At 32.1% G+C, this 26,771-nt stretch overlaps 4 protein-coding genes across 5 annotated transcripts in view; 2 read left to right on the top strand and 2 right to left on the bottom strand.

Annotated features, from left to right (window-relative positions):
* Positions 1 to 5,932, bottom strand: part of clu (clustered mitochondria protein homolog) — a 34,550-nt gene extending 28,618 nt beyond the window's left edge. The window contains exon 1 of the mRNA XM_090109105.1: positions 5,747 to 5,932. Within this exon, the coding sequence (XP_089965231.1) occupies positions 5,747 to 5,867 (121 nt within the window). The 5' untranslated portion in view covers positions 5,868 to 5,932. The remainder of the gene's footprint in view (positions 1 to 5,746) is intronic.
* Positions 5,933 to 6,687: 755 nt separating this feature from the next.
* On the top strand, positions 6,688 to 9,065 carry LOC149903421 (uncharacterized). Of its 2 annotated transcripts, none has more exons than XM_090108534.1 (6): positions 6,688 to 6,820; positions 7,111 to 7,320; positions 7,403 to 7,587; positions 7,673 to 7,802; positions 8,502 to 8,695; positions 8,773 to 9,065. In XM_090108534.1, exons 2-6 carry the CDS (start codon positions 7,114 to 7,116, stop codon positions 8,825 to 8,827), a joined length of 771 nt encoding a protein of 256 aa, XP_089964660.1. In that variant the 5' UTR covers positions 6,688 to 6,820; positions 7,111 to 7,113; the 3' UTR covers positions 8,828 to 9,065. The 2 variants fall into 2 exon arrangements, with proteins under 2 accessions (XP_089964660.1, XP_089964659.1); XM_090108533.1 differs by having other exon boundaries at positions 6,688 to 7,017.
* A 99-nt stretch (positions 9,066 to 9,164) lies between these two features.
* On the bottom strand, positions 9,165 to 14,075 carry AP-2alpha (adaptor protein complex 2, subunit alpha). The gene has a single exon (XM_090108530.1). The coding sequence runs from the start codon at positions 13,855 to 13,857 to the stop codon at positions 11,068 to 11,070; it is 2,790 nt and encodes a 929-aa protein (XP_089964656.1). The 5' UTR covers positions 13,858 to 14,075; the 3' UTR covers positions 9,165 to 11,067.
* Positions 14,076 to 14,516: 441 nt separating this feature from the next.
* On the top strand, positions 14,517 to 26,145 carry LOC149903419 (protein phosphatase PTC7 homolog). Its single transcript, XM_090108532.1, has 5 exons — positions 14,517 to 14,925; positions 15,850 to 16,029; positions 16,856 to 17,054; positions 25,225 to 25,484; positions 25,760 to 26,145. Exons 1-5 carry the CDS (start codon positions 14,697 to 14,699, stop codon positions 25,807 to 25,809), a joined length of 918 nt encoding a protein of 305 aa, XP_089964658.1. The 5' UTR covers positions 14,517 to 14,696; the 3' UTR covers positions 25,810 to 26,145.
* Positions 26,146 to 26,771: the final 626 nt, after the last annotated feature.

Genomic DNA, 26,771 nt, shown 5'->3' with positions numbered 1-26,771 from the left:
AAAAACAACGTTTTATTTTAGTCCTTTTAATAAGCGAATGATTTAGTTCGTCAATAATTATTTGCAAATAATTTTACGGAGCGTCATAACAAACAACATTGCAGTGCCTATGCATATGGGCTGCCTAGTAACAAAAATGACAAAACGGAGCGAGTCTCACCTTACAGAGTGGTCGCATTGCATTGCCTGTGGGTAATATAATCATTATAATTACCTCTTCAAATACCTACCTGATACGATAAAACAAAGTCTAAGAATTGTGCGATTTTCTAACGTAGCAGCAGGTAGCTGTTTAACTCAAATACCTACTACGCATAAAATTACGTTAGATAACGTACCTATCAACCTATGAGTATTTGATGTACCTACTGTAACTACTCTGATTTCTGAATGGATTAGTAGAAAATAAAACTTTGACGAAAATAATATATTTATATCGATTATACATTTCCATGCGATGCAATAAAAGGATAACATTATATTATCAAAACGTATCTCAGTAAAGTAGCTAGTAGTGCCCTATCAATAAATAAATATATACCTAGATAAAGATTAAATTATAATTGGCATTCAAATCTTCACAAATACCATTTTATTCAATATATTTTTTTACCAATCTTGTACAGTACTAGCGTTTTAACAGAGCACTATGAGACGATGTTTGAGGGAGGCGGGAGCCATAAGAGAGTGCTTAAAACTGAGTTAAAGCTTATGATCAGTGGAATTCCGACAAACCATTCTAGTAGAGCTAATAGATAATAACAAGTGTAAGAAAGGATTTCCCGAAATTCTTGCAGGAACGGGGAAAAACCAGGATGCACGTACAAAGTCGATTTATTTACTTCGCTTCTGACACAACTATACGACCAACACGCACCCCTCAAACCAGTCAAACTTAAGCATCTACCAGCTCCCTGGCTCACGGATGACCTCAAGTCACTGTTAATTTTAAAATCGAAAGCAAAAGCCAAATATAAAGCGAATAATAGTGACTTGAACAGGGAAAAGTATGTCAGGATTCGGAATCGTTGCAATACATGTTGTAGAGACGCACAACGACGCCATATTCACTCATCTGTCGAGAACGGCGACTCCAGTAAAATCTGGAAATTCTTAAAATCCATAGGAATTGGTAATAAAAGTAGTAACTCTCTTCCTGATAACTTAAATATAGAACTTTTAAATCAACATTTCACCGATTCTCCACCCACTTTAGATAATAATACAAAATTAAACACACTTTATAATCTTTCTTCTTTATCAATTCCTAATTTTCCACCGTTTCATCTGAGCCAATTCGCTGATGGAGATGTTAAGAAGAGCGTATTGTCAGTGTCGTCTAATGCAGTCGGTAGTGATGGCATCAGTCGTAACATGATCATCCCTATCCTTGACCTTATTATCCCAATCTTAACTCATATTTTAAACTGCTCCATTTCCTCGGGTTCTTTTCCCTCCGCCTGGAAAAGTGCTCAGGTTATTCCTTTACCAAAAAAGCCCAAACCCTCTTCCCACAGTGACTTCCGGCCAATTTCTATTTTACCTTTCCTCTCCAAAGTCCTTGAAAAATTAGTCCATCAACAACTCAGTAGTTTCCTTAATAGACATAATTTATTGAACCCTTTCCAATCCGGTTTCCGTCCTGGTCATGGGACGACTACTGCGCTCACCAAAATCACTGACGATATTAGACTCGGCATGGACAACAAGCAGCTCACAGTGCTCACGTTACTCGATTTCAGCAACGCCTTTAGCTCTGTAGACTTCGACTTACTGCTGGGTTTGCTACGCTCGCTTAACCTATCTCCATCTGCGTGTAATTGGTTCCATAGTTATTTACATGGACGCCGGCAGCGAATTTCGCTTGATGACATTTCCTCGTCTTGGCGCAATATCAATGCCGGCGTGCCACAAGGATGCGTCTTGTCACCTCTCCTTTTTGCAATTTTTATTAATACCTTAACTCAATCTTTAACTTCTCTCTACCACATGTATGCTGACGATGTCCAAATCTACACCCAAGCGACTCTGGAAGACTTGCCCAATGCAATCAGTAAGGTCAACAATGATTTGTCTACCATTGTAAACTGGAGCAGGAATTTTGGACTATTATTAAATCCAGCTAAAACACAGACAATCATCATTGGGAGTGCGTCATACGTGTCAAGGATTGATTGGGCAGCTCTTCCGGATGTTTTGTTGGACGGCATACAGATCGGTTACAGTACCCACGTTAAAAACTTGGGTATTTTAATGGATCAAACCCTGTCGTGGGATGTTCACCTGAAGGAGGTCAGCAGGAGGATGTTTGCTTCCGCTGGCTCACTTCGGCGCCTGCGCAACTTTCTGCCTATCCCTACAAAAATAATGCTAGCTCATTCCCTTCTTCTTTCCCATCTTGATTATGCAGATACCTCCTACCTTGACCTTTCCGAAGCCCAGTTGAGTCGACTTGAACGCCTTCAGAATTTTTGCATTCGCTTCATCTTTGGCTTGCGTAAGTTTGACCACGTGTCAGACTATCGCAAAAAACTCAACTGGCTTCCCATCCGCTTCCGTCGTAACTCCCACATCCTTCATCTTCTCTTCTCCGTCCTGTTTGATTCTAAAGCTCCTCACTATCTCAAAGATAAATTTGATTACTTTACCTCTCCTTTCCCTCGCCCTTCCAAAACTTTACTTTTGCGTGTCCCTGTCACGAACACCAAATTTTATGGTCATTCCTTTGCTGTTCGTGCTGCCAAACTCTGGAACGAACTTCCACTAGAAGTACGTCAAGCGCAATCCCTAAGGAGTTTTAAACACCTTCTTAAGTCACACTATCTTTCTCTTGCTTAGCTTCTTCCTCTATTTCCTTACTGTTACCTTATTTTCTTCTTTGTTATATACCTACTACTATATTATATTTGTTCTTTATGATATACTTATTAAATATTTATAATTATGTTTTCTCTTGCTATTTACTAGGTACTATATAGTTGTTGTATATGATATTATACATATATTTATAATATATATTGAATATTTATAATTATATTTTTCTTTTTTCCTAAAGCCTTATTTTTTGCTCACCCACCTCCTTTTAACGTCTCTCCTTACTTATTACATACGGTGGCCTGGAAGAGATCGCTACTTAGCGATAAGGCCACCGTTTGTACACATTATTTCCTATTATATAGCTGTACTTTGTGTGTCTCTATTTCTTTTGTGTGTGCAATAAATAATTAAATAAAATAAATAAATAAATAAATAAAGTCGTGGGCGGAAGCTAGTCAGATTATAAGGTTATTTACGCTTCAATGAACATGCTAGTCACTTGATCAAATAGTAGATTTAAATGGGGAGTTGGGACATGTAATTATATATATGTATTAGGTACTAGCTTACCGCCCGCGGCTTCGCCCGCTTTGTCTAAAACCTAATAAATTATATACTAAAACCTCCCTCTTGAATCACTCTAACTATTAAAAAACCGCATCAAAAGATTTAAGCATACAAAGGGACATAGGGACAGAGAAAGCGACTTTGTTTTATACTATGTAGTGATAGTGATAATAAATCATTTCACTTTCAGTTTCATAATGGTACATGTTTACGTTTTTTCTACATAAAAACCATCCTCGTACTTCAAGGAATACAATAAAAAAAGAATTATCGAAATCGGTTCAGCCGTTCTCGAGTTATGCGCTTACCAACACATTTTGCGATTCATTTTTATATATAAAAAAAAGAAGATAATGGCTAGGAATAACATAAACATAACTTATTCTTCTATCAAAATTTTAACTGTATACCTTTTCAATCAGAAAAGTATTTTTGTGGTGGATAGTCTGTTTATTGATGAAGGCTTTAGGATATTTAACAGCAAAATTTTTTTGCAAACCATGATAATAATCTTATTAAAAGCAAAAGTTGTATGCATCAGATTTGATATATTCTTTTATATTCATAAAAATTATTAATATTAACAGTATAAATATATATCTAAGTTTCCGCTAAATTTGTAAATAATAAAAAGATAATTTAAGTAAAAATATAAGTAAGTAATAATAACTGAATATTATAATTTTATATTAACTGAGAATATGTTATATAAATTTTAAAAATGTTTATTTACTTAACTAAACCCAGGTGATTGTTATCAAAAAAACTGGCAAATTTTTTGTTTAATTATTTTTTAAATGGGTACAAATTGTTTCATGGTAAAATATAAAATCATAAGTTTATTTTGAGATGAGCCAACTTCTATAGTACAGAAGTTAAAATATACAATTATTTTACATAGTTTTTTTAAATCATACATTAGCTTCCATCTCAGTAGTACCATTACACCTCCCTGGTGTGTTATGAGAGGAACCTATACAACATGCATTTAGGTATTTAGGTTAGTGCTAGAAAGTACAATTACAACTGCTCTTCATATAACTTCACATCATCTATTCAATCTACTTTAGTTTTGGCAACAAAACAATAAGCTTATGGCCTAACCAAAACTACATCTACATAATATGTATCCTTCATCCTAAGTCATTCATCAGCTGAAGATATAAGAATTCAATAAGAATACAAGAGAACATGTTCAGTCTATAAATATCTAATTTATGTTCTATGGATGCCCCAAATACTGGTTGTTCATATAGTATACAATTATTGAGATAACCCACACGTCGAGAGCACCATTGAGGTCATAGCATTTAAGTTCTGAACTATTTAACTTTAGAGTATCTTAAATTATATTCTTTACAGTAAGTATCTATTTCAGTAATTCTTTTTTGTTTATATGTGGTATATACCTAGCATACTTAGCTTTTTTTATGAAATAAAAATCAAAATGCCTTAACTAATATAATATTAATATATCTTATCTTAATACTATTATAAAGGCGAAAGTTTGTAAGTATGGATGTATGGATGTTTGTTACTCATTCACGTAAAAACTACTGAACCGATTACAATGAAATTTAGCACACATATTAAAGAGGGTAACTTGGATTAACACATAGGATAGGTTTTATCCCGGAAATCCCATGGGAACGGGTACTATGCAGGTTTTCCTTTGAAAACGCGGGCGAAGAATCTAGTAATTTTATAAAATAATATGCTCTTTCTTAAATTATACTAATCCTAACTACCTACCTACTTTAAATTGAAAGAGAATGTTATAGATTTATTTATATATGTGGTACAAGATAAAGTTATTATTATTTTATTAAATTAAACTACATATTTAGTACCTATAGATATATCTTATTTAATATCTCATACCTACATCTATGATCTATGTAGGTACAATCCTACAATCACATGGCTAAATGACACCTTCTAGGTAGCCTAATTTTTATAAATTATATTTCTGTATGCATGAAATCATTTTTTTAGTAAATATTTTTTGTCAATTAACCACTCCAAAGAATAGACACCAAGATTTAGTGCAACAATACAATAATATTGTGTAATATTTCAATTTTATTTCTAAAACATTTTGTATGTATAAATTGATTTGTAAAGAGAGATTCACTTATTTAACATGAAAAATTAGGAATGAAAGTGTCTCACCATTGATCTAATTAGATTTAGTATATTATATAGTCAAAGGTATGCCTATCAAAACGATCACATGCTTTATTATATTATCACATGATAAAAGGTCCATAAATGGTTCCAGAGTATAATTTTAGAATTTATTAAAGGGATAAGTTTCTATAAATCATAATGTTACATAACAAGGAAAGAGTGAAAATTTTACCTTTGTTAACATTCTCGCTACCACTTTTAATGTTCACATTATTATTAACTGGACATTTTTTCACTTTATGAGATGTATGTTTTGAAGAATTATCGTCATTCACTTCACTACCAAGAGCCATAACAACACGAGGAATTAATCCGGCACCGACTGACCGCGACCAGCACGGTTCCACGCTCAGCTGAAAGAGCACATGCGGTACAGATAGAGTTCAATTTCCTAAATCATATATTACGAACCAGAAGAATAAACCGCCCAAGTCAAAATGACTTTAATCTCAGCTTTTATTCAAAGATTCTATCAACATTTATATTTAATAGGATTAAACTACAGACTTTCGTAAATTTTCTGTGATGACATTTTAAGATTAATTTCAAAATCGAATATTATCATCTGTTCGAAAATTACTAAATAATATTATGCACTGAATTTCATTTTTATAAACTCAAGTTCATGACTGTTTTCTAATATTTCGTTTAATTGCAGATATACCGTGTTTTCCAATTACAGCACTAGAGCGCATTATGCGGCATAATGCTTATTATGTTCCAACTACAGCAACGCTTCGCACAATCGAGCACTCATAAAAGTAATGCGCGTGAATTGATGCGTGCAATCGATTTATAGTTAGTAATTATTAATTGTTGGAAAAAAATTTAAGGGTTTCGTTTCATTGTAGTTTTTTCGAAATAATCAAAGTTAATTCAAATTGTGTTAAAAAAAAAAATGTAAGGCAGCAGCTTGCAAGTCTAATTCCGCGTTTCTACCTGCAAGTTTCTGTCAGACAGACTGTCGGACATTTCTTGCGGAAGTTTTCTTGCAGATGGGAACGCGGCCTTTTATTCAGTCAAAATTGCCACAAATGTCAGAACCTAAATCTCGCTGTCAATGACATAATATAATTTATGTCCATGTCAAATAACATTAACAAATGTCAGGCGACAGGCGTCAGCTTTAGAAAATCGACATCCAAGATTTAGAAATAGAAGCTAAAAATAAATTCTATTATTTAGCTATCTTTAAACAAACATAAAATAAGTACCTTTATTCGAATCATCGTATAAATTTTAATAAGTAATTTCAAGCCCCTTAATGCTTTATTTACCTTAATTTCATTCAGTGCTAATAACGTAAACATAAAATTACATTCCCCTTCTTATTCCACTTATAGTGATAGGTACACAAAGTTTTGTACTAAAAATCTTCACATTTTACGCATATTACCAAGATTTCTCATAATCTTAAAGCTGGCGTCCGAAAATTATCCCAAGGTTATAAAAAAAAAGAGTTCAAATATTTACCTATAATTTCACCATTATAAAGTTTATATATTTTATGTACATATTATTAATATTAATTTATAGAAGATGCTCGATGGGTGGTACTGCCGCTCTATGGCTAATATGCAAGCTAATGAAGAAGCAAGTGTAAATAGTAGTAGTGCTGTCGCTGACACCTCTCAAGCAGATTCAAATAAAGATTATTCTAGTGAAAGCAGTAGTGATCCAGAGCCTGAACCGAATTATAGAGCTCAATACTTGGCTTTAAAAAAGAAATTGAAATATTTGATTTATGTGAGTTTCCAAATTACAATATCGTAGAATTTCATACCATACTTATTAACACTTATTTTAAATCTTCTACTTAATGTTTCAGGAAAATGAATGCTTTCAAGATGCTTTAAGGTCCAGCCAAAAAAGGTTATTAAAAGTATCAAGAGATCGAACTTTTTTATTAGATAGATTACTGCAGTATGAAAAGCCAGATAGTTCTACATCTGAAAGTGAAGATACAGAGTCATCTGATGATACAAGTTGTACCAATATAGATACTGTGAAAAGGTATGAATAGGCTATTACTTAATTCATATAATATTATATTACCTTACATACTAACTAAAATTTTAAATAAACATTATACTTACAGAAAGAAAATGGAAGCCAATGCTAGTCAACCAGCTTTATCAACACCATCTTCAATGAACAAAGGTCTCAATAGTAATATCAAAAGGAAAAGAGCAGTTGTTCCTAAAAAACCTACAAATGCTAATCATCCTGTAAGACAAAAATGATATGCCTAAGAAATGTTTTAAAAACTGATTATAGGTGGTAAAATAATGAGAAGTTACTTACTACTAGTCTTTGAGGTTTATGTCTGATTAGATTTATATTTAGACTTAGTAATAATTATGTATTTGTGTATTCAAAGAATACCTAGTATGTAATATAGACATAAAAAGTTTGTATTATTGAAGCAAAATGAATTGCTTTGTAAATATTGCATTAAATGAGTCAAAACTATGTAACCCTCTTTATTAAAATTTTTATTATTTTTGACATTTTATAACAAAATAATATTTTAAACCCTTTTAATTTTAAATTTTGTTTTTGTGTTAAGACATCTGATTCTACCGATTCAACCTAGAGCCAATCATAAATTCAAAAGAAAAAAAATATACACTCACAAATTAGAACACACATTTTATTTTTATTGTGACACTATCCTAGGACATTCAGAATTATTTTATCCTAAAAATATGATCATTTTAAATGTGACCAAGAAAATATTTTATAAACAGTCATAACAAAGGATTTTTATAAAAGTTATCTATAGCCTAAAGACTGTTCACACCTGCAGTAACACCTACAGAACCAAGTCTGAATATAAATTTTTTGTACACTTTGTTTTAAATAATTTCATTTCATTATTTATTATGTTTTTCAAAGGCTTTTCACATTGAATTGAATTGTTGCAGCAAGGTAGTACAAACTCAATGGCCAAAGCATCACCAGCCCTTGGATTTGGACTAACAGCGAGTGATGGCCACATGACTCCTGAGGAAGTAGAACGTCATCTACAATCTAGACAAACATATTTAAAGTTATTACCTGAACGTGCACCACCAACTGTGCCCACAGAGATGTTTAGCAATGATCCATCTCTAGACAGGTAATGAGTATTAGGTATATTAGTTATAAACTATTTATTTGAATAAATATTCTGAAAGTATATTTTATTTTTTTCAGTGAATCCAATGATGTTCTGGAAAATTCACCGAATGTGGAGGAGTGGTTTGATTAACAATATCTTACAAGTTCGATGGAAATTGTTTTTATAGTACATCGAACATCAATTATTTTAAAATTAGGTACTTTTGTAGTTTGTGACTGTATTAGGGTTGATATTATGAAAGTGATTTTAATATATTCATACACATTCAATCCTGTGAAAAAATGTACCAATAAGAATTGTTTTTCTGAATCCATGTATCTCATAATATATTATAGAAGTCTTATAAATAAAAGAGTTCTTAAATATGTATTTGATTAAATATTTTATTAAGACAATAGTTATTATATGATTTGAAGCACAAGGGAAACAACTATAAATCCGTATTTGAGACTATCTCAAAATCTCATGCAAATTGTACACATAAATCACACAATACATCTAGTTATGTACCTGAAAGCTTTTATAATATTATATTAACCATTTCGTAATATACATATATATTAAATATAGGATTAAATTCAGTTTTAAACATTTTTCTAATACCTTACCAAATCTATCATGCAACTCAAAGTTCAGCATACCTACTCTAGTGTAGAATAACAACATTCAATATGCAATAAAACTACCAAATGTCCTAATCTATATTGTTGTAATAATATGGTACTTGATTTAATAAAAACCCCTACATGAGATTCCATAAACTCAGAACTTATATGTTTAACAAATTTTATATCCACTCATATCAAATCTTTGATATTACATGGTCTTAAAATTATTTTACATTTACAATATCATAAATATATACATAATCAAGGAATATCTGCAGTAAGCATGTGTTAAGGAATGCATAACAACAATGATTCATATTCTCATGAAATCATATTTAACAGTATTGTGAAAACCTCTTCACCACCAACATATAAGATACAGCCGCAATCAATCAGTTAACAGTAGAAGCCATTGAATTCAATAACGTCAGATTTAAAAGTAAACAATAATAATAGTTAAGGAATCATGAACCAGCATTATTTTCTTAATATGTACAAACATTGTAAGTGAATTTGTTTTGAGCGATTTTGATACCTCATATACAAGATAATATATGGTATAAAAGTTAGTTATTTTTCAAATGAAATAACATCATACAGCAAATAAGAATATACATAATATGGTAGAGTTTTTGTTTGAATATGGAACAACGGAAGCTTATGAGTATCAACAGTAATCAAATCTCATAGGTATGGATATTCTTTATACATGAACATAATTTGGACAAAGACAATATGTGCATTGCTGTGTTATTGATTTGTAAGTATATAGTTTATTAGGCGGATACACTATACATTTATCCAATACAAGAATTTACTACCTGTGCTCTTACATAAAAGTACTTTAATCAATAATATAACCATAATGTTATTGCCATGATACATGATATGAAAGCAATAAATTGTAACACTTCAAAATCCTAATAAGAGCTTATTTTCTTAAATAGTTTGTCATTACAAAGTACAATGTTTACTAGTATATGCTAGTTTTTGACATGATAAACCACAATTAAATAACATTTTTAATTTTATATAAATTGTACAAGATACATTACTATTACAAAAATGGTCAAAGGAGTATAGTGTCATCTCATTGCCATTAACTTTGGTTGTTCGCACCTACATAACAATAAATCTATTACATTGCTTAATATTATAGCTACAGAATAAACAGCAAAGTTCCGGTTGTTTGAATATATAATTTAACATGAAATATACACCAAAAGTTACACTTATAGATATGATTAACATTCAATTTTTATAAACATAATACACTCTTATGAATACTTTTCATTCTCAAAACAAGCTTATCTATGTGGTATGTAGCTTAATTTTTTACTTAAAATGTTATAAGTAAACATTAATACATCCACATCTGTTAATCAGTAACCAAAATTGATATAAATAACAAATTTATAAGTTATTAAATAATATTAAGATCATTTTAATGACTTACATAAATTTACAAAATATCTACATAAAAATAAACTTCAATATATTATTTTGTCTTTTTATGTACTTTATGATGAATCTTTAAAAAAAATGATAACTAAAATTTACATAAATTTGTTTAAACTTAATATTTACTGAAATTTAACCGAGCATGCATTATCTATGAAAATAATGGCCAATTATTGAACCATTCTATGTTATTTTTATAAAATACTTTCAGTATTGAGACAGATATTTATAATGTAATCTCTAATGGCATTTGGATTTGATTACATAGAATAGATTTATAATTATACCTGCCTGTTTTTTTTAGAACTGATCTGCCAAGAGATTACAAATTTCTTGAGAAACTGTTTCTTTACTTGATCTTACAGTAAGTCTAAACATTTGAGCTTGTTTATTCGGTTCTAATCTCATAAGACAGCCTACTTGTTGAAGCCTGGTATGGACAATTCCAGCACAAACAAAGTTATCAGGATTAGGATCAATACCATCTAAAAGCTGCATACCAAAACCAGATAATTTTGTACGGGTTGCAGCTATATCAATAGAACCTTGTGCCTTAAAAATTTTTTGTGCTCTCTGTTGTTCTCCACCCAAATTTTTCCACCTTGCAAAAAATGATTCACCATTCATTTCAGTTGGCTCAAAAAATTTGTTCAATGTAAGAGGGAGTTTCATGGTTATTTTTTGAGGAACATTATTGTAAACAAAAGACACAGACATGCTTGGTGCATCTGCAAAATCTTCAATGCATTCAGCAGTCAGCATTTGCTGGATTTGAGCACCTGCTTCCAAAATTGGTTCCATGGGTTTCATTTGCACATTAAGTTTATGCAAATCTGTCCAAATTAATTCTGGGTGCACATTCTGAATAGCAAATTGTGTCTTATTTCCATAAAACAAGCCAATTCTTCCAAGATTCTGTCTAAATTCACTCTTGACCCCAATTTGTATGAGGTCATTTTCAAAAAGAACTCCATTATTTTTAAACAGAAACTTCTTGATGTTATTTTGTTGGACTGTTGTAGGGCTCATTTTAGGAGCTGTGTATAAATCTCCAAGAACATCCAGTAAACCATTTCCTGTAGTGGTTGTTGTAGTCCCAGGAGGGGTGGCCAAGCCTAAAAGATCTGCACTGGAGCTTACTGAATTAGCAGAATTGTTAATAACAGGTGCCGGAGTAGCAGTTGGTTGAGGGCTCTTTGATTCTCTGACATCATCTGGAATACGTCCTGGTTTTTTCTTTTTCAAAACAGCCAGAATTGAAGATTCTCTTTCTGGGAATGCTGGCATTTCCTCCAGTACTGTTGCTAATACATCAGAACTAGCAACAATACTCAGCTGCAAGTATTCAGAAGCTCTCTGTTGCAGCTCCACGTCTGCTGAGCGTAGATTAGAATCTGCTCTAAATACTTCCTGAACTCGAGATTTTATCTCTGGGAAAAGGTTAACAAGTTTTATATAAGTGGAGAGAAGTAATGCTCTTGTTGCGGCTGAACATAAATGATACTTAGAATGAAGGAGTTCAAATTGAACCTGAGGTGATGATCTAGTATCACCAGCAATTAAATTTCCAAATTCACCCAAAATATACCCTCCCACTTTAACCATATTCTCATGACAGGTAGGGGCTTGTAAAGCTTCAAAAACTGTTTTAGCTGCATATGCTTGAACCTCCTCCCTATTTATTACGATCTGAATAACTCTGTACCATACTTCCTCTGAAACATAATCTCCTGCTATTCTTATAAGATTAAGTATCACATCAACATACCAAGTGAAGTCTGTTGCATATTTTTCAGCTAAGATAGCAACTTTCAAGACCATTTCTTCCCTTATTGAATAGTCAGCTGTTTCTAGATAAGCTAACATTTCTTGCACTATTTCTTCAGCATTGGTTTTATCACACATTGCATATAGTAAGTCAACAGCTTGTTGTCGTACAGATACATCTTTCTCCATTTTCATTGAAAGAATAACAACTTCTTGATGTTTTTTGACAGCTTCATGTGAGAACTCTGAAGTAGCCAGATGGCACATGGATTCAAGAGCTAAGTAACGCAGATTTGTTTCTCGGTTACTTAAAAATTGGCCAAGCTGATTACAAGCTCGAACTAATAAATTAGGCTCACTGTCATTATGTATTATTAGACTTATAGCTTCAAAGAGAACAGCATTTTTAGCATTGGAATGTTGAACTTTCTTAGACTTGGGAGGTTCTTGAGCTTTGTTAAAAATGGTCTCCAAACATTCCGATAATCTCCCCCTGACACCAGGTTCCTCAGATGGAGGTGTATAATTTTGTAGAAGACGCAGAAGTTTCACTGACAGCCAAGGCGCAGGAACAAAATAGTATGTATAATCTTGGAGATCTGTGTAACTAGCAGTTACAATTCTGCTCAGTCTTGCCACAGCCAATGTGACACAACCTTTGTACTCATCAGGATTTTTCTTCACTAGGGCATCTATTAAAGAAGTAGCAGCAGTTACAACGCCCATGTGTGGATCATTTAATAAATGTATGATTCTGGATGTCCACTCACCACCTGGTATAATTTCTGGTGATTTACGAAACAGTCTAAGAAGGCAAAGAGCAGCCGACTGTTTAACTACATCCATAGTATCACCGGAGACAAGCAATTTAGGTATCTCAGTAGCAAAAGCCTCAGCCATCTCTTTGCTACCAATATTTGCAATGCACTGGAGTGCAAGATTAACATGGATAGGATTTCGAGACTGTAAATCGTTCTTTATGCTTTGAATAATAAGTTTGATGAGATCACTATTGGTGTTGACCAAGACAGAAATGAATAAGTATCCTATTTGCTTTTCAGAATATTTATTTGAGGACAGCAAATTTACTGCTTCCATATGACCGAAGTCAATATCATGACCAAGTAAGAATATAAACAGAAGTTTGCATACGTACTTCTTCTTCTGGTATCCATCTAGGGTTTTATCGCCTTTGAATTTGCTTCTTATATTAGCTAGCTCCTTATTTATTCTTTTTATTTCTGCTTCTTTGCTTTTACAGTTTCTTATGTCTGATATAAAGACTGCGAGTCCTCGCATACCATCTCCCCTGACGGCAGGCATATTGCCAAGTGACTTATCGAACACCAGTTTTATGCCTTTTGTGACCCTTTTACATAAAATATATTGCACTCTACTTGTTGTAGGAATAACACAAAGTGAAAAGAAATTAGACTTTTGACTTAGTTTCAGCAAAATGTAATATCGGAAATCTAGTTAAAATACTCAGACTCTGTCTCTGAGCTTTCTTCTACAACGCCTTCCCACATTATCTATGAAAATTGAAATGTCAGTTTCGTTGAACTTTTGTTTATGGATCAATAATGTTAGGCTAGGACTTCATTATTGGTTTTTCCATCAAAATCCAGAATACACAACTGTAAAGTATCAAAAGCTGTTATCAGATAAATTTATTGATGATTAAAATATACTTAATTGATTAAAGTTAATCGGACAATTGTCATCAAGTAATGAAACATGATATTAAATCATCGAAATACCACAACAAACTCAACAACTAGTAGGTTCTCTCTCTTTAAGTGGTTTTTATACCATTTTCTTTATTCGTCACAATTATTTCAACCTCATTTAATATGATATGATTATAAATAAAATTTTGAAATCGAGACATGTAGAGTATATAACAATTAGTCTGTAGCGACTTGTCTGTACGAAATTGTCTATAGTTTTTCAGCTATCGTCAAAAGACCATTGGACATTGGTTCGAGTTTGTCATTTTGATTTGCGCTCAAATTTTTATTGTGTAGTTGCACTCATTATTATAATATATTATCACATCGAACGGAGATATGTGATTGTTTGAACGAATAAATATGGGTTCACTAATACGTATTATTTATTTATGAATTACCTTTGATATTAAAGGATTTAATTACGAATGAATGATGCATTCTATATTTTGGACAGGCAGAGTGTTATCACGTGCTATAAGAAATGGACTTTCGAATTTATCAAGTGCTACTGAATTAAACGTCTCTAATAAAAAACATCCGTACTTAGTGTCAGTGGTTTGTGGATTTCCAAAAGACATTGCTAACGGAAGGTCACATAAGGGGCAATTTGGCGACGATGCTTGGTTCTCTACAAACTTCAACAATGCGGATGTTATTGGTTTGTTACTAACTATACGTTTGTTCTCCTTATTACATTTTTTTTATTATATTGTTTTGCCTCATACTTTAATCAAAGTTTGAGCTTTATTACTTGGTTTCAAAACACATTTATATAATAACTTATTGAGTGTATAAAAATCGTTCTGTTATTAATATTATCCATTCTTATCAATATTATACTGTTTACAATTTACAATATAATATGTGTGTTTATTATCGACATAAATCTAGATCATAATATACTATTGGCAATTTATTTACATATTTGAAAGATATTTTCTAACTTACTGCTCATATTTATTATCAAAATATTAAGATAAGTTTTTATTTATCATGCATTATCACACATTGAATTACATCAGTTTTATAACACCAAGTCTTGAATCTCAGAAATATAAACTGAATGTAAATTATCCCAGTCGTTTATTTATATATGTATTTTATTTATATATGAATACCTATTTCAAGTCAATTTTTTTGGCTGACATTACAGAGTTGCTACATTATCATCCAATTGAATGAATCTAACCAAGTGGTGTTTTGGATGAAACAATTGGATTTAAGTAACTTAGGGGAACATGGAAATATTAAAGCCTGATACCTATTTTTTCTCTCATACTGTTCAAAAAATCGTAATATACATGTGTTGCAATAAAGCTTTATATATTCAATTAATTAATAATTGTATTATTGAAGAGTGAAATAAATTAATAAATAGGCTAATCACAATAAAGGTGAATTATTTAAAAATGTGAAAATAATATGTATGAAAGTTCTTACTTTGACATGTCAATTGATATAGAACATATTCATAAAAATCTGAATTGTTTTGATATTGTTTTAAAGGATCTTTAAAAAATGGAGTCACTTCAAATAAAAATGTGTTATATTTAAAACATTAACGTTATCATCATTTATTCAGGTGTTGCTGATGGAGTCGGTGGATGGAGGGCTTATGGCATTGATCCAGGGGAGTTTTCATCATATCTCATGAAGACATGCGAGAGGCTCGTGCGAATGGGCCATTTCAAACTGTCTGAACCTGGTGATCTTCTAGCAAAGTCGTATTATGAATTACTGGAGCATAAAAAACCTATTTTAGGTAATTTTGTACCTAATATAAGTTTAATAGTTGGTTGACCTGTATAAAAATAGTAATAAAATTTATTTAGTATGCATAATAGCTTTACCCATTAAATCTGAACAACTTAGTTTCATTTAAATTAATTTGAACTAATGGATATACTTCACAATAGATTGACTTTGTTGTCTAAATGAAGTTTAATTATATATGAATTTAAATGATTATTAAGAACTTGTGGCTTGTTCTTTGAAATGTACAAAGGAAAATGAATAGCCCTCATTTGGCAAGTCTGAGGAGTTCTGAGAATAGGTTCATGATGTTTGTTTTTAATATTATTTTCTATTAATGAAGTCGGTTAATAACATTTCAAATTGTTTAAAAGAGCATTTAACATTGTTCTGTTTTCGTTATTAAAGTTAAACATGTTTTTATTTTCGCAAATATTATGTGATCTTTACATAATATATAAAAATTAAAATAGCTATATACTATTTTAATTTTTTATAGCTTAAAAATATATTGAAATCACACATTAACAAATTGATCATAATATAACATTAACTGAATTTTCAATTGCAACATTAACATCCTCAAAATATGATAATTACAAGCTCTCTGACTGTGGCTATGGCCACATGTTCAATGGACTCTGATTCTTATTCCATGAGAATTCCATGTTTCACCACCATAAATAGAAGCATACAAAATAATTATGCTACTCTCTAGCCTAACTATATCTAGACACGAAAATCATACTACAAATGCGTCGTAAAATAAAGAAAAACAAACACATAGTAATTGTAATATTAGTAAGGATTTCACTGAAGTTATTCTCGTTTATCAGGTAGTAGCACAGCCTGTGTGATGATACTGGACCGCAACGAGAGTATAATGCGGGCAGCTAACATCGGCGACAGTGGGTACATGGTGGTCCGAGGATCCCGGATCGTGCACAGGTCGCACGAACAACAACATTACTTTAATACGCCGTACCAACTCAGTCTGCCGCCGCCTGGACACGATAGAAATGTACTGAGTGACAGGTGACTATGTTTTTTCTTGTTATATATAGATTACTGCATTTACTTGTAATCGTACCCCATTTCTTAACTAATTGAGAGCAACAAATCAATTTTAAATTATTATAATAGTAGAATTTAATACATATACAAGTATTTTGCAAGTACAAGTTATTATTGGGAGGCAAATATTAATTTCCAAATTTGTTTCGTCATAGTAACACGATTTTATGACACTACCTAATAAAAAAATAGGTATAAAGTATGAATAATGCCATACCTATATGTACTATAAAATCTATGACGCTGATTTTGTTTGAATCCGTATATTATTGACAACTCGTTATCTAAACAAGACATATTAGAAAAGCAAAAGGTTATATATTAATAGAGATAATAATATATGTAAACATTAGTCAAGGCTTTTTGATGAATGTCATACAGTTTGCAACATGAATTTTACTGCGCCCTCGAAATTAGCGGCACTAAAAGCAACAAATTGTAATTTAACAATGTACCTAGAGTCCTAGATATATTTTTCTAATGAAATTGTTTATATCTTTTAAAATAATTATAGAAAGTAACAGCGAAAGCCTTGTGGAAGCCATACAATTACATGTTAAATGAAAGATACATATTTATTTTCAAAGATTTGGAAACTCGTGAATAATTTGCATAAACAAACGAAAGTGGAAATTTTATTTTAGGTATCCTTTATTACGTTTGAATCGTAAAATGTATATTTTTGTTATATTTCCACAAGTCATAAGACTTGTCGCGAGTCCAGCCTCTCGGGACCAATGGTCATGTGCTCATTCCAAAGCCACTGTTGTTGTTTCTGAACAGTCTAATATTAGAATTTTTAGCTCATTGGATATCTGCCAGTTTACACTCACGTGCATAGTGTAATTTGTAAAATGGGAATATTGTGTATTTTTAAGGGTGCTATAACAGTTTTTTAACAAAAACCGCTATTTTACGGTACAATTTTAACTCAAAGCACTTACACGTGAGAACAAAGTAATATCTTAATTTAAAGATAATATATTCAGTTCTACGATCATCTTATAAAAATTGTACGACGTCATACAAAATTGTCACTGAAATACGATTTTCCCAGCACAATGATCGCATAAAATGCAAAAAAATGGGGTCTAAACCGGTACACTTTTAAGAAAATTAAAAGCCTAATCTATCTTCTTACCTATAAATTATTGAGGGATATATAGTCCTTTATAGATTAAGATAATTTTTTTGTATCTAAATCAAAATTTTATTTCAATTATAAGCTAAATTAAAAATACTTGTCGATTTCTTCATACATTTTGCTCTCGCGGGTCGTCAGACCGCGTTCAGAAGCGCTCTTGGAAGGACGGGTGTATCGCTCCTCGTCCCAAAAATAAAAACGAATTAGAAAAAGATTATTGTGCGTATACTGTCGTTTTCGTGATTTGAAATATTTGATACTTTATAAGAGTAAACTGTATAAGTTTCATATTCCAGTTATTTGTAATTTAAAATTATGTTTTAAAAATTATGTTGACTGAGATCCTCTTTTTTTATGGGTTGTTGAACGGATTGGTGGGGTAAAGCAATTTGACAAAACTTAAATCCAAAATGGCGCCGACGAAAATTTGCCATCTTTTCGTCATGGGTGTCATTTTCATGGTTTTTGAGGCAGCTATTAACCAATATGAGGTCAAAAACAAAATCCAAGATGGCGCCGACGAAAATTTTACATCTTTTCATCATGGGTGTCATTTTCATGGTTTTTGGGGTAGCTATTAACTAATATGAGGTCAAAACTAAAATCCAAGATGGCGCCGACGAAAACTTTACATCTTACCGTGATGGGTGTCATTTTCATGGTTTTTGGGGTGGATATTACGCAATATGAGGTCAAAAATAAAATCCAAGATGGCGCCGACGAAAATTTTACATCTTTTCGTCATGGGTGTCATTTCCATGGTTTTTGGGGTAGCTATTAACCAATATGAGGTCAAAATAAAATCCAAGATGGCGCCGACGAAAATTTTACATCTTTTCGTCATGGGTGTCATTTTCATGGTTTTTGGGGTAGCTATTAACCAATATGAGGTCAAAAATAAAATCCAAGATGGCGCCGACGAAAATCTGTTATTTTATTTTAGTTTACTTCTTTATTATTAAGAAAATTACACCTATGACGACAAGATGTCAAATTTTCGTCGGCGCCATCTTGGATTTTGGTTTTAACCTCATATTCGTTAATAGCTACCCCAAAAACCATGAAAATGACACCCATCACGAAAAAAGTCAAATTTTCGTCGGCGCCATCTTGGGTTTTGGTTTTAACCTCATATTCGTTAATAGCTACCCCAAAAACCATGAAAATGACACCCATCACGAAAAAAGTCAAATTTTCGTCGGCGCCATCTTGGATTTTAGTTTTGACCTCATATTTGTTAAGAGCTACTCCAAAACCTTGAAAATGACACCCATGACGAAAAGATGTAAAATTTTCGTCGGCGCCATCTTGGATTTTAGTTTTGACCTCATATTGGTTAATAGCTACCCCAAAAACTACCCACACTTGCAAATGTGTTTGCTACGTAGGAAAAGTTCAGATTTAAGAGTATCCTAGGTAATGTGTTATGTGACGAATACCTATAATTTATTTCATTCCGACTATTTTTCGGAATAACATACATTTACTAAGAATTGTATACAATGCCGGATTTAATACAGTGCCGGTAACATCATATGTATGATAATAATTCTACATTTCTTAAAAAGCTTTGATATTGTATACAATTCATAGATTATTATTCAATGAAATAATGATGTAAAATAGTCACACTTTTTTAAGTTGTTTGAATATACTAACATACTTATTAGGATCGTACCTACTAATAAAAGTAACAAAATGAATTTTTAAAGTTCCTAGTAATCTTCTGGAATCAATTTCAATAAAAATACATAATATCAAAAATTAAAAATAATATCAAGTATGAAGATGGTCTATAAAATGGAATGCGCTATGTTTACGAGAGCGTGATATTGCCGCGAACAAAGTTACGTCGTTAGATACCTAAATTTGAGTAACGCAGATTTGTGACAGCGTCCTTAAACTACTAAAAATTACATGAAAGTAACTTTTATAGGCTAATCACAATCAAGGTTGACTAATGTTGATACCGCAAAACGCAATATCTATGGCTTCCTGTATATTATTATGGTTTCAAACATAGTAAATACTTAATAGACTTGAAAGAATATCATCTTTATAGTAAAATCTAATTTACGGACTATTTGTGGTGGTCACCAGGTCTTAAGGTCTTCTAAATGCTATTATAGTAGGTATTACTAACTTCCCACCCGTTCATTTCATTTCTTAATTCAATTGCTGCAAGTTTTCTGTCCGTGACGAAAGTTATCCACGTCCCTTTTCAACGTGCTATCTATTTTTATGTCCAAATTCTAACATACATTACTAGAAGCCTGAACATCACATATAAATTATTCATATTTGTAACTATATTAAAAATATTAAAGAGGAAAAAACAATTGTTATATGCTTTGAACGAATATTTCATCATTGCACCTAATAAGTCTAATTCAAATTCAAATTTCTTTATTTGCAGAATGTAGATTTACAAAGATGTTAGGTAGATACATATTACATAGGCTCTTAAACATTCTGGCTCTTAATTGAGCATGCAAATATATTATAAATTACAATAAACAATTTTATATTACACAACACTAGATCCCATTAACATTATATATATATTAAATTATAGCAGCTATTATAAATTTTTACAAACAAATATTTCGGTCGAATATTCGGTTCGGAAATTAGTTTTTTTTACATAATATTATTATAATAAATATAGATACAAAAGTCAATACAATATTTAAGCCTAAGCCAAGTCCTCGTTCATCTTACATGTCAGAAATTCATTTACCGTATAAAAGCATTTTTGTTTCAGAAATGAAGTAATCCTCCATTTAAATTTATTAAGATTACAACTCCTTATATTTGGGGGAAAGTGATTATAGATTTTTATAGCCATTCCTTGACAATTGGCACAAAATAATTTTGATTTACACATGGGGAAGCGTAGTCGGGTGGGATCCCTAGTCTGAAACAGGCAGTCTTTTTCAAAAGTAACAAAATGATATGTATGTTTTTTTACGAAAAGAGCTATCTCTAGTCACTGACGTGAAAAATACATGTTTATCAAGTTAATCTCTTATCGTATTTTTACAGTTCAATAATAAGTATAAACAAGTGTCCCATGTTTCGTCTGAAAGTTCCAAGATTTTTAAATTACATATATCAAAAAACAATATATCAATATTGATAGATATTATTGACCAAGCGCGGATCCAGGGGGGGGGTCACGGGGTCATGACCCCCCCCCCTGGGCTAGGTCCACGACCTAAGTGGACCACTAATTTAATATTAACTTTTTTAAATTAACAAATTAATACTGTTCAATATGATGTTTTTATTGAATTTTGAGACATAAAAGTAATATAGAACAATGAAATCAATAACAAACGGTAACGGAAGAGAATATAACAAAAATTATAGAAAAAGTTTATTAGAGTTGACCTGTGGTCGTAATTTAAGGACAAATAACAGGATTTTCGATTAAAAAAAACCCATAACTGCGGAATAAAGTGTAATGGTAAAGTTGTATGTAATTAATTTTTTTTCTACAACTTTTGCTGTTACACTTTTCACACAAAACCTCAAATATCGAAATATCCCAGTTCGTGGATAAGACATAAAATAGCAAATTTTTTTTCAAATGACCCTATAAAATACAGGCAAATTACAACAAAAAATCGGCCAACAAACAATCGTCGGACTCGCGCACCGAGGACTCCGACTTCCGAGCAAACATATTTTTTCATTATGTTGTATCTTACAATTTTGTTAGGATTTTTTTCTTTATCTGTGCTGGTAAGTGCTTAAGTCGTTGCTTTTAACCAAATTTCAAGACTGTGTTCACGGGAAGTACCTACCTTGTAGGTTTTGATTGATGATTCCCTTGCAAGTAGTTGCGAATTACGAATATGCGGCTCTAATTGCTTTTTCTTCAGATTGCGTTGACATAGAATTTGAATTAAATAACAGATTTAAGTTAATAAAGACCTGAGTTCTGATGTGAATATCAATTAAATACATGTAGACGTTCATGAGTAAAGGGATTGTAAGTTTAAAATTACATGTTTAAAAAAATATTTTTATTTAATTTAATTAAATAATTAGGGTTTTCGCAGTTATTACTACATCTGTGCTATAACACGATACTTTTTACTCAATTTCAAGACTGTGTTTACGGGACAGGGTGCTCCCTGCAGACAAAGTCGTTGTCTCTGTGCTTATGTCCCTATGTATGATTAAATCTTTAAAACTACGCAACGAATTTCGATGCAGTTTTTTTAAAGATAGAGTGATTCAAGAGGAATAGTATATAATTTATAAGGTTTTAGAGAAAGAGGGCGAAGCCGCGGGCGGTAAGCTAGTCTGCGTTATAAGACGTTTGATTGTACGAAATTTCATGACTCTGTGTACTCGGGAACTACCCTGTAGGTTTTGATTTCTTAGGGAGTGTCGAAAAATTTCAGCAATTACCTACAGCTGCATCTTTTGATTGCGTTGGCTAAAACGTTTGAATTTTTCACAGCATCAAGGGACCGTAGACCGTAGGATTTCGACATTAGCAAGGGAATCAAAATCTATAGGTATTGTACTACTTCCTGTGAATACAGAGTTCTGAAATTTGGTTAAAAGCAATGTCAGCACAGATGGAGGAAAAATTGCTAAAACATACATTTCATGCTTAATATCAACATTCGCAAGTGTTGCCAGGAATTAAAACCTACAGGGTACTTCCCGTGAACACAGAATCTTGATATTTAATCTTTATTTAATAGAAACTTACGTCTTATAGCACAGATAAAGGAAAAATCGCAAAAAGCATAAATTTAATATTAAAACATATAAAAATGTTTGTACGGAACTCTTGGTTCGCCAATCCGACTCGCACTTGACCATTTTTTTTAAATCTACGTATCAATTAAATTACCTAAATATAGCTTTTGAAAATTGACCACGTCTATGTGACCCCCCCCTGGCACTAAAGCTGGATCCGCCCTTGCTTGTAGGTTTTGATTGATGATTCCCTTGCAAGTAGTTGCGAATTACGAATATGCGGCTCTAATTGCTTTTTCTTCAGATTGCGTTGACATAGAATTTGAATTAAATAACAGATTTAAGTTAATAAAGACCTGAGTTCTGATGTGAATATCAATTAAATACATGTAGACGTTCATGAGTAAAGGGTTTGTAAGTTTAAAATTACATGTTTAAAAAAATATTTTTATTTAATTTAATTAAATAATTAGGGTTTTCGCAGTTATTACTACATCTGTGCTATAACACGATACTTTTTACTCAATTTCAAGACTGTGTTTACGGGACAGGGTGCTCCCTGCAGACAAAGTCGTTGTCTCTGTGCTTATGTCCCTATGTATGATTAAATCTTTAAAACTACGCAACGAATTTCGATGCAGTTTTTTTAAAGATAGAGTGATTCAAGAGGAATAGTATATAATTTATAAGGTTTTAGAGAAAGAGGGCGAAGCCGCGGGCGGTAAGCTAGTCTGCGTTATAAGACGTTTGATTGTACGAAATTTCATGACTCTGTGTACTCGGGAACTACCCTGTAGGTTTTGATTTCTTAGGGAGTGTCGAAAAATTTCAGCAATTACCTACAGCTGCATCTTTTGATTGCGTTGGCTAAAACGTTTGAATTTTTCACAGCATCAAGGGACCGTAGACCGTAGGATTTCGACATTAGCAAGGGAATCAAAATCTATAGGTATTGTACTACTTCCTGTGAATACAGAGTTCTGAAATTTGGTTAAAAGCAATGTCAGCACAGATGGAGGAAAAATTGCTAAAACATACATTTCATGCTTAATATCAACATTCGCAAGTGTTGCCAGGAATTAAAACCTACAGGGTACTTCCCGTGAACACAGAATCTTGATATTTAATCTTTATTTAATAGAAACTTACGTCTTATAGCACAGATAAAGGAAAAATCGCAAAAAGCATAAATTTAATATTAAAACATATAAAAATGTTTGTACGGAACTCTTGGTTCGCCAATCCGACTCGCACTTGACCATTTTTTTTAAATCTACGTATCAATTAAATTACCTAAATATAGCTTTTGAAAATTGACCACGTCTATGTGACCCCCCCCTGGCACTAAAGCTGGATCCGCCCTTGTTATTGACACTGTATTTTTAAGGTGAAATTAAATTAAATGTCGCGAATTCAATTTTTCAAGTTCTTTCGACCCACATATTTTGTCAGATTTATTTCACTTGGGTTTTGTTTGACTGACTTGTCCCAATGGAAAAGTTTGTTCTCCGCCGCTATCTATGTATTTTGAATAAATCTAATTTGGAATTGGAAACACCATTGAGCGAGAGAATACAATATGTCGTTTTATTTATCACTTATGACGAATGTGAAATTTAATTGTTTCGTATAACCTCGGGCTCAAATTACGTTATTTATAGACATGTTCAGTTTATGTAAATTGCAATTTGCCAGCATAATGAATTAATAACGAGTATCCAAGATAAAATAAAGGAGGTTATACCGAACTACTCAATATATAATTAATAATAAAGTGTATTATTTATTTATTAACTTTTTTTAGAAAATGATTCAATTTGAGTGTACTTAAGTAGCAGAAACCTTTATGTAATAGCTTAAAAGTCTTTATGTAACTGTTTGTCTTATTAATTAACACATGTGGCGCTATAATTTATTTTTATACTTCTCATTCTGCAATTTTTTTTAACTGAAATTGAATTGTAATTTAGATGAAACTCATGATGATGTTTACATAGACCGCCTCCTCGGTACAGTGGTTGACGCGTAAGCGTAGAACCGTGGGGTCCTGGGTTCGATTCCTGATGGAGACGAAGAAAAAAATGTCTCGGTCTGGCAAGACACAGAAGGCTGATCACCTACTTGTCCCTAAAGAAAATCGATCAGTGAAACAGATGTATGCATAATGCATCTGCCCCTTACACCACTAGGGGACACGGGACTTCACTTTTTTTTTACATGATGATTTTTACTATAATTAAAATAAATAAAACAAAACAATTCCAGGCCCGAATCGGCGGAGACGGCGGAATTCAAAGTGGAGTGCGGGGACGTGATCCTCGTGGCCACGGACGGCGTGTTCGACAACGTGCCCGAGACGGTGCTCGTCGCGGAGATGCGGCGCGCGCACGGGGCTGATAACGACGCGCACAAGTTGCAAGCGGTCGCTAATTCTATCGCGTGGATGGCGCGCAATCTATCCTTCGATGGGTGTTACATGTCGCCGTTCGCTAAGAGCGCCCGCCAGAACGGGATCGATGCTATAGGTGGGTCTTTGGTGGTTATGTGTGGAGGCTGTCTTATAGTTAGTCGCAGGGGTAAGGTGGGGATGACGCGCAGAAGTTGCAAGCGGTGGGTAACTCTATGGCTACTTTAACGCATGGATGGCACGCAATCTTGCTATTATGTATTCTACTGAACTATTTTCTTATGAAAACTGTAATATAAAATGATGCTATAACCTAAACCTCTGCTTATAGAAAAATAAAGCATATTATGTGTATAATTCTAATGGGATTATAATTATAATTTTTCATTTCAGGTGGAAAGCCGGACGACATAACAGTGCTCCTAGCAATAGTAGCACTATGAAAATGTCAATGTGATTTATTTAGTTTAGATTTTACTTGGTCTCAACAAGGACCACTTACAAAATTAGTTTATATAAACGACACCAAAAAAACGAATATTTGGTTATTCTATTATTATCTTTATTTTGGTCATCTTGTACTAATTTCTTGCAAAATAATGCAATTTCGAGGTCTAATATCTTATCGTAATATCACCATTAGAACAGAGAACACTAGTCACTTGGTGTTATCCATTTATCATAATATATGTGTTGATTGGGATTTGTAATTGTGATTTATAGTTTGTGGTTTGAATTGGAATACACGCGTTTATGCCTTTGTTAATTAATAATTATTAATTCTTTGTTTTTGTGAAATTCCGTGCATTATGCAATATCTTTAACGAGAATAAAACTGATCCTAATATGTATACTATTTTATGGCATAAACTATTATGTATTTTTATGGGTGTGTGTCTTTTGTAAGATGGAAAGCAATTGATGCAATTTATAAATTAATTACTTATTTTGATATAAAAAATGTCAATACTTGTTTACAATGTGTGTATCAATGTTTGATTGAAGACTGATTCTAGCATAACTGATGTGTTGTTGTAAATATATAGAATGTTCATATTGTCTTATGTTCGCGCTACTATTTAAATATTTTTTATTATCATTTGTTTTTGTATATTTCCAAACTAAATTAAGTGCTAAGTTAATTGAACACACACGATAAAAATACTGTTACACCCTTTTTAATAATAAAAAAATATTGTTAACTTTCCTTTCATCCATAATTCATTAATGTAACATCTAATACATATATACCATTCAATTTACACATTGATCAATTTATAGATGAAATTCCTATTTTAAACAGAATCTCCCTAAACATGAGTCAAAATGGAAAATAAAAATCTAAGAAATGTCTCAAATTACTCGGTTTATGTTCGAAAAATTGTTAAACTTCATGCTTAGAATT

The sequence above is a fragment of the Colias eurytheme genome, chromosome 13 (genome assembly GCF_061535395.1).
Source record: "Colias eurytheme isolate Ceu_HAF_F1 chromosome 13, ilColEury1 Martin Lab GWU primary, whole genome shotgun sequence".
Lineage (NCBI taxonomy): Eukaryota > Metazoa > Arthropoda > Insecta > Lepidoptera > Pieridae > Colias > Colias eurytheme.
Note: the sequence above shows the minus strand (reverse complement) of the source record. Positions and strands in the feature narration are given on the sequence as shown.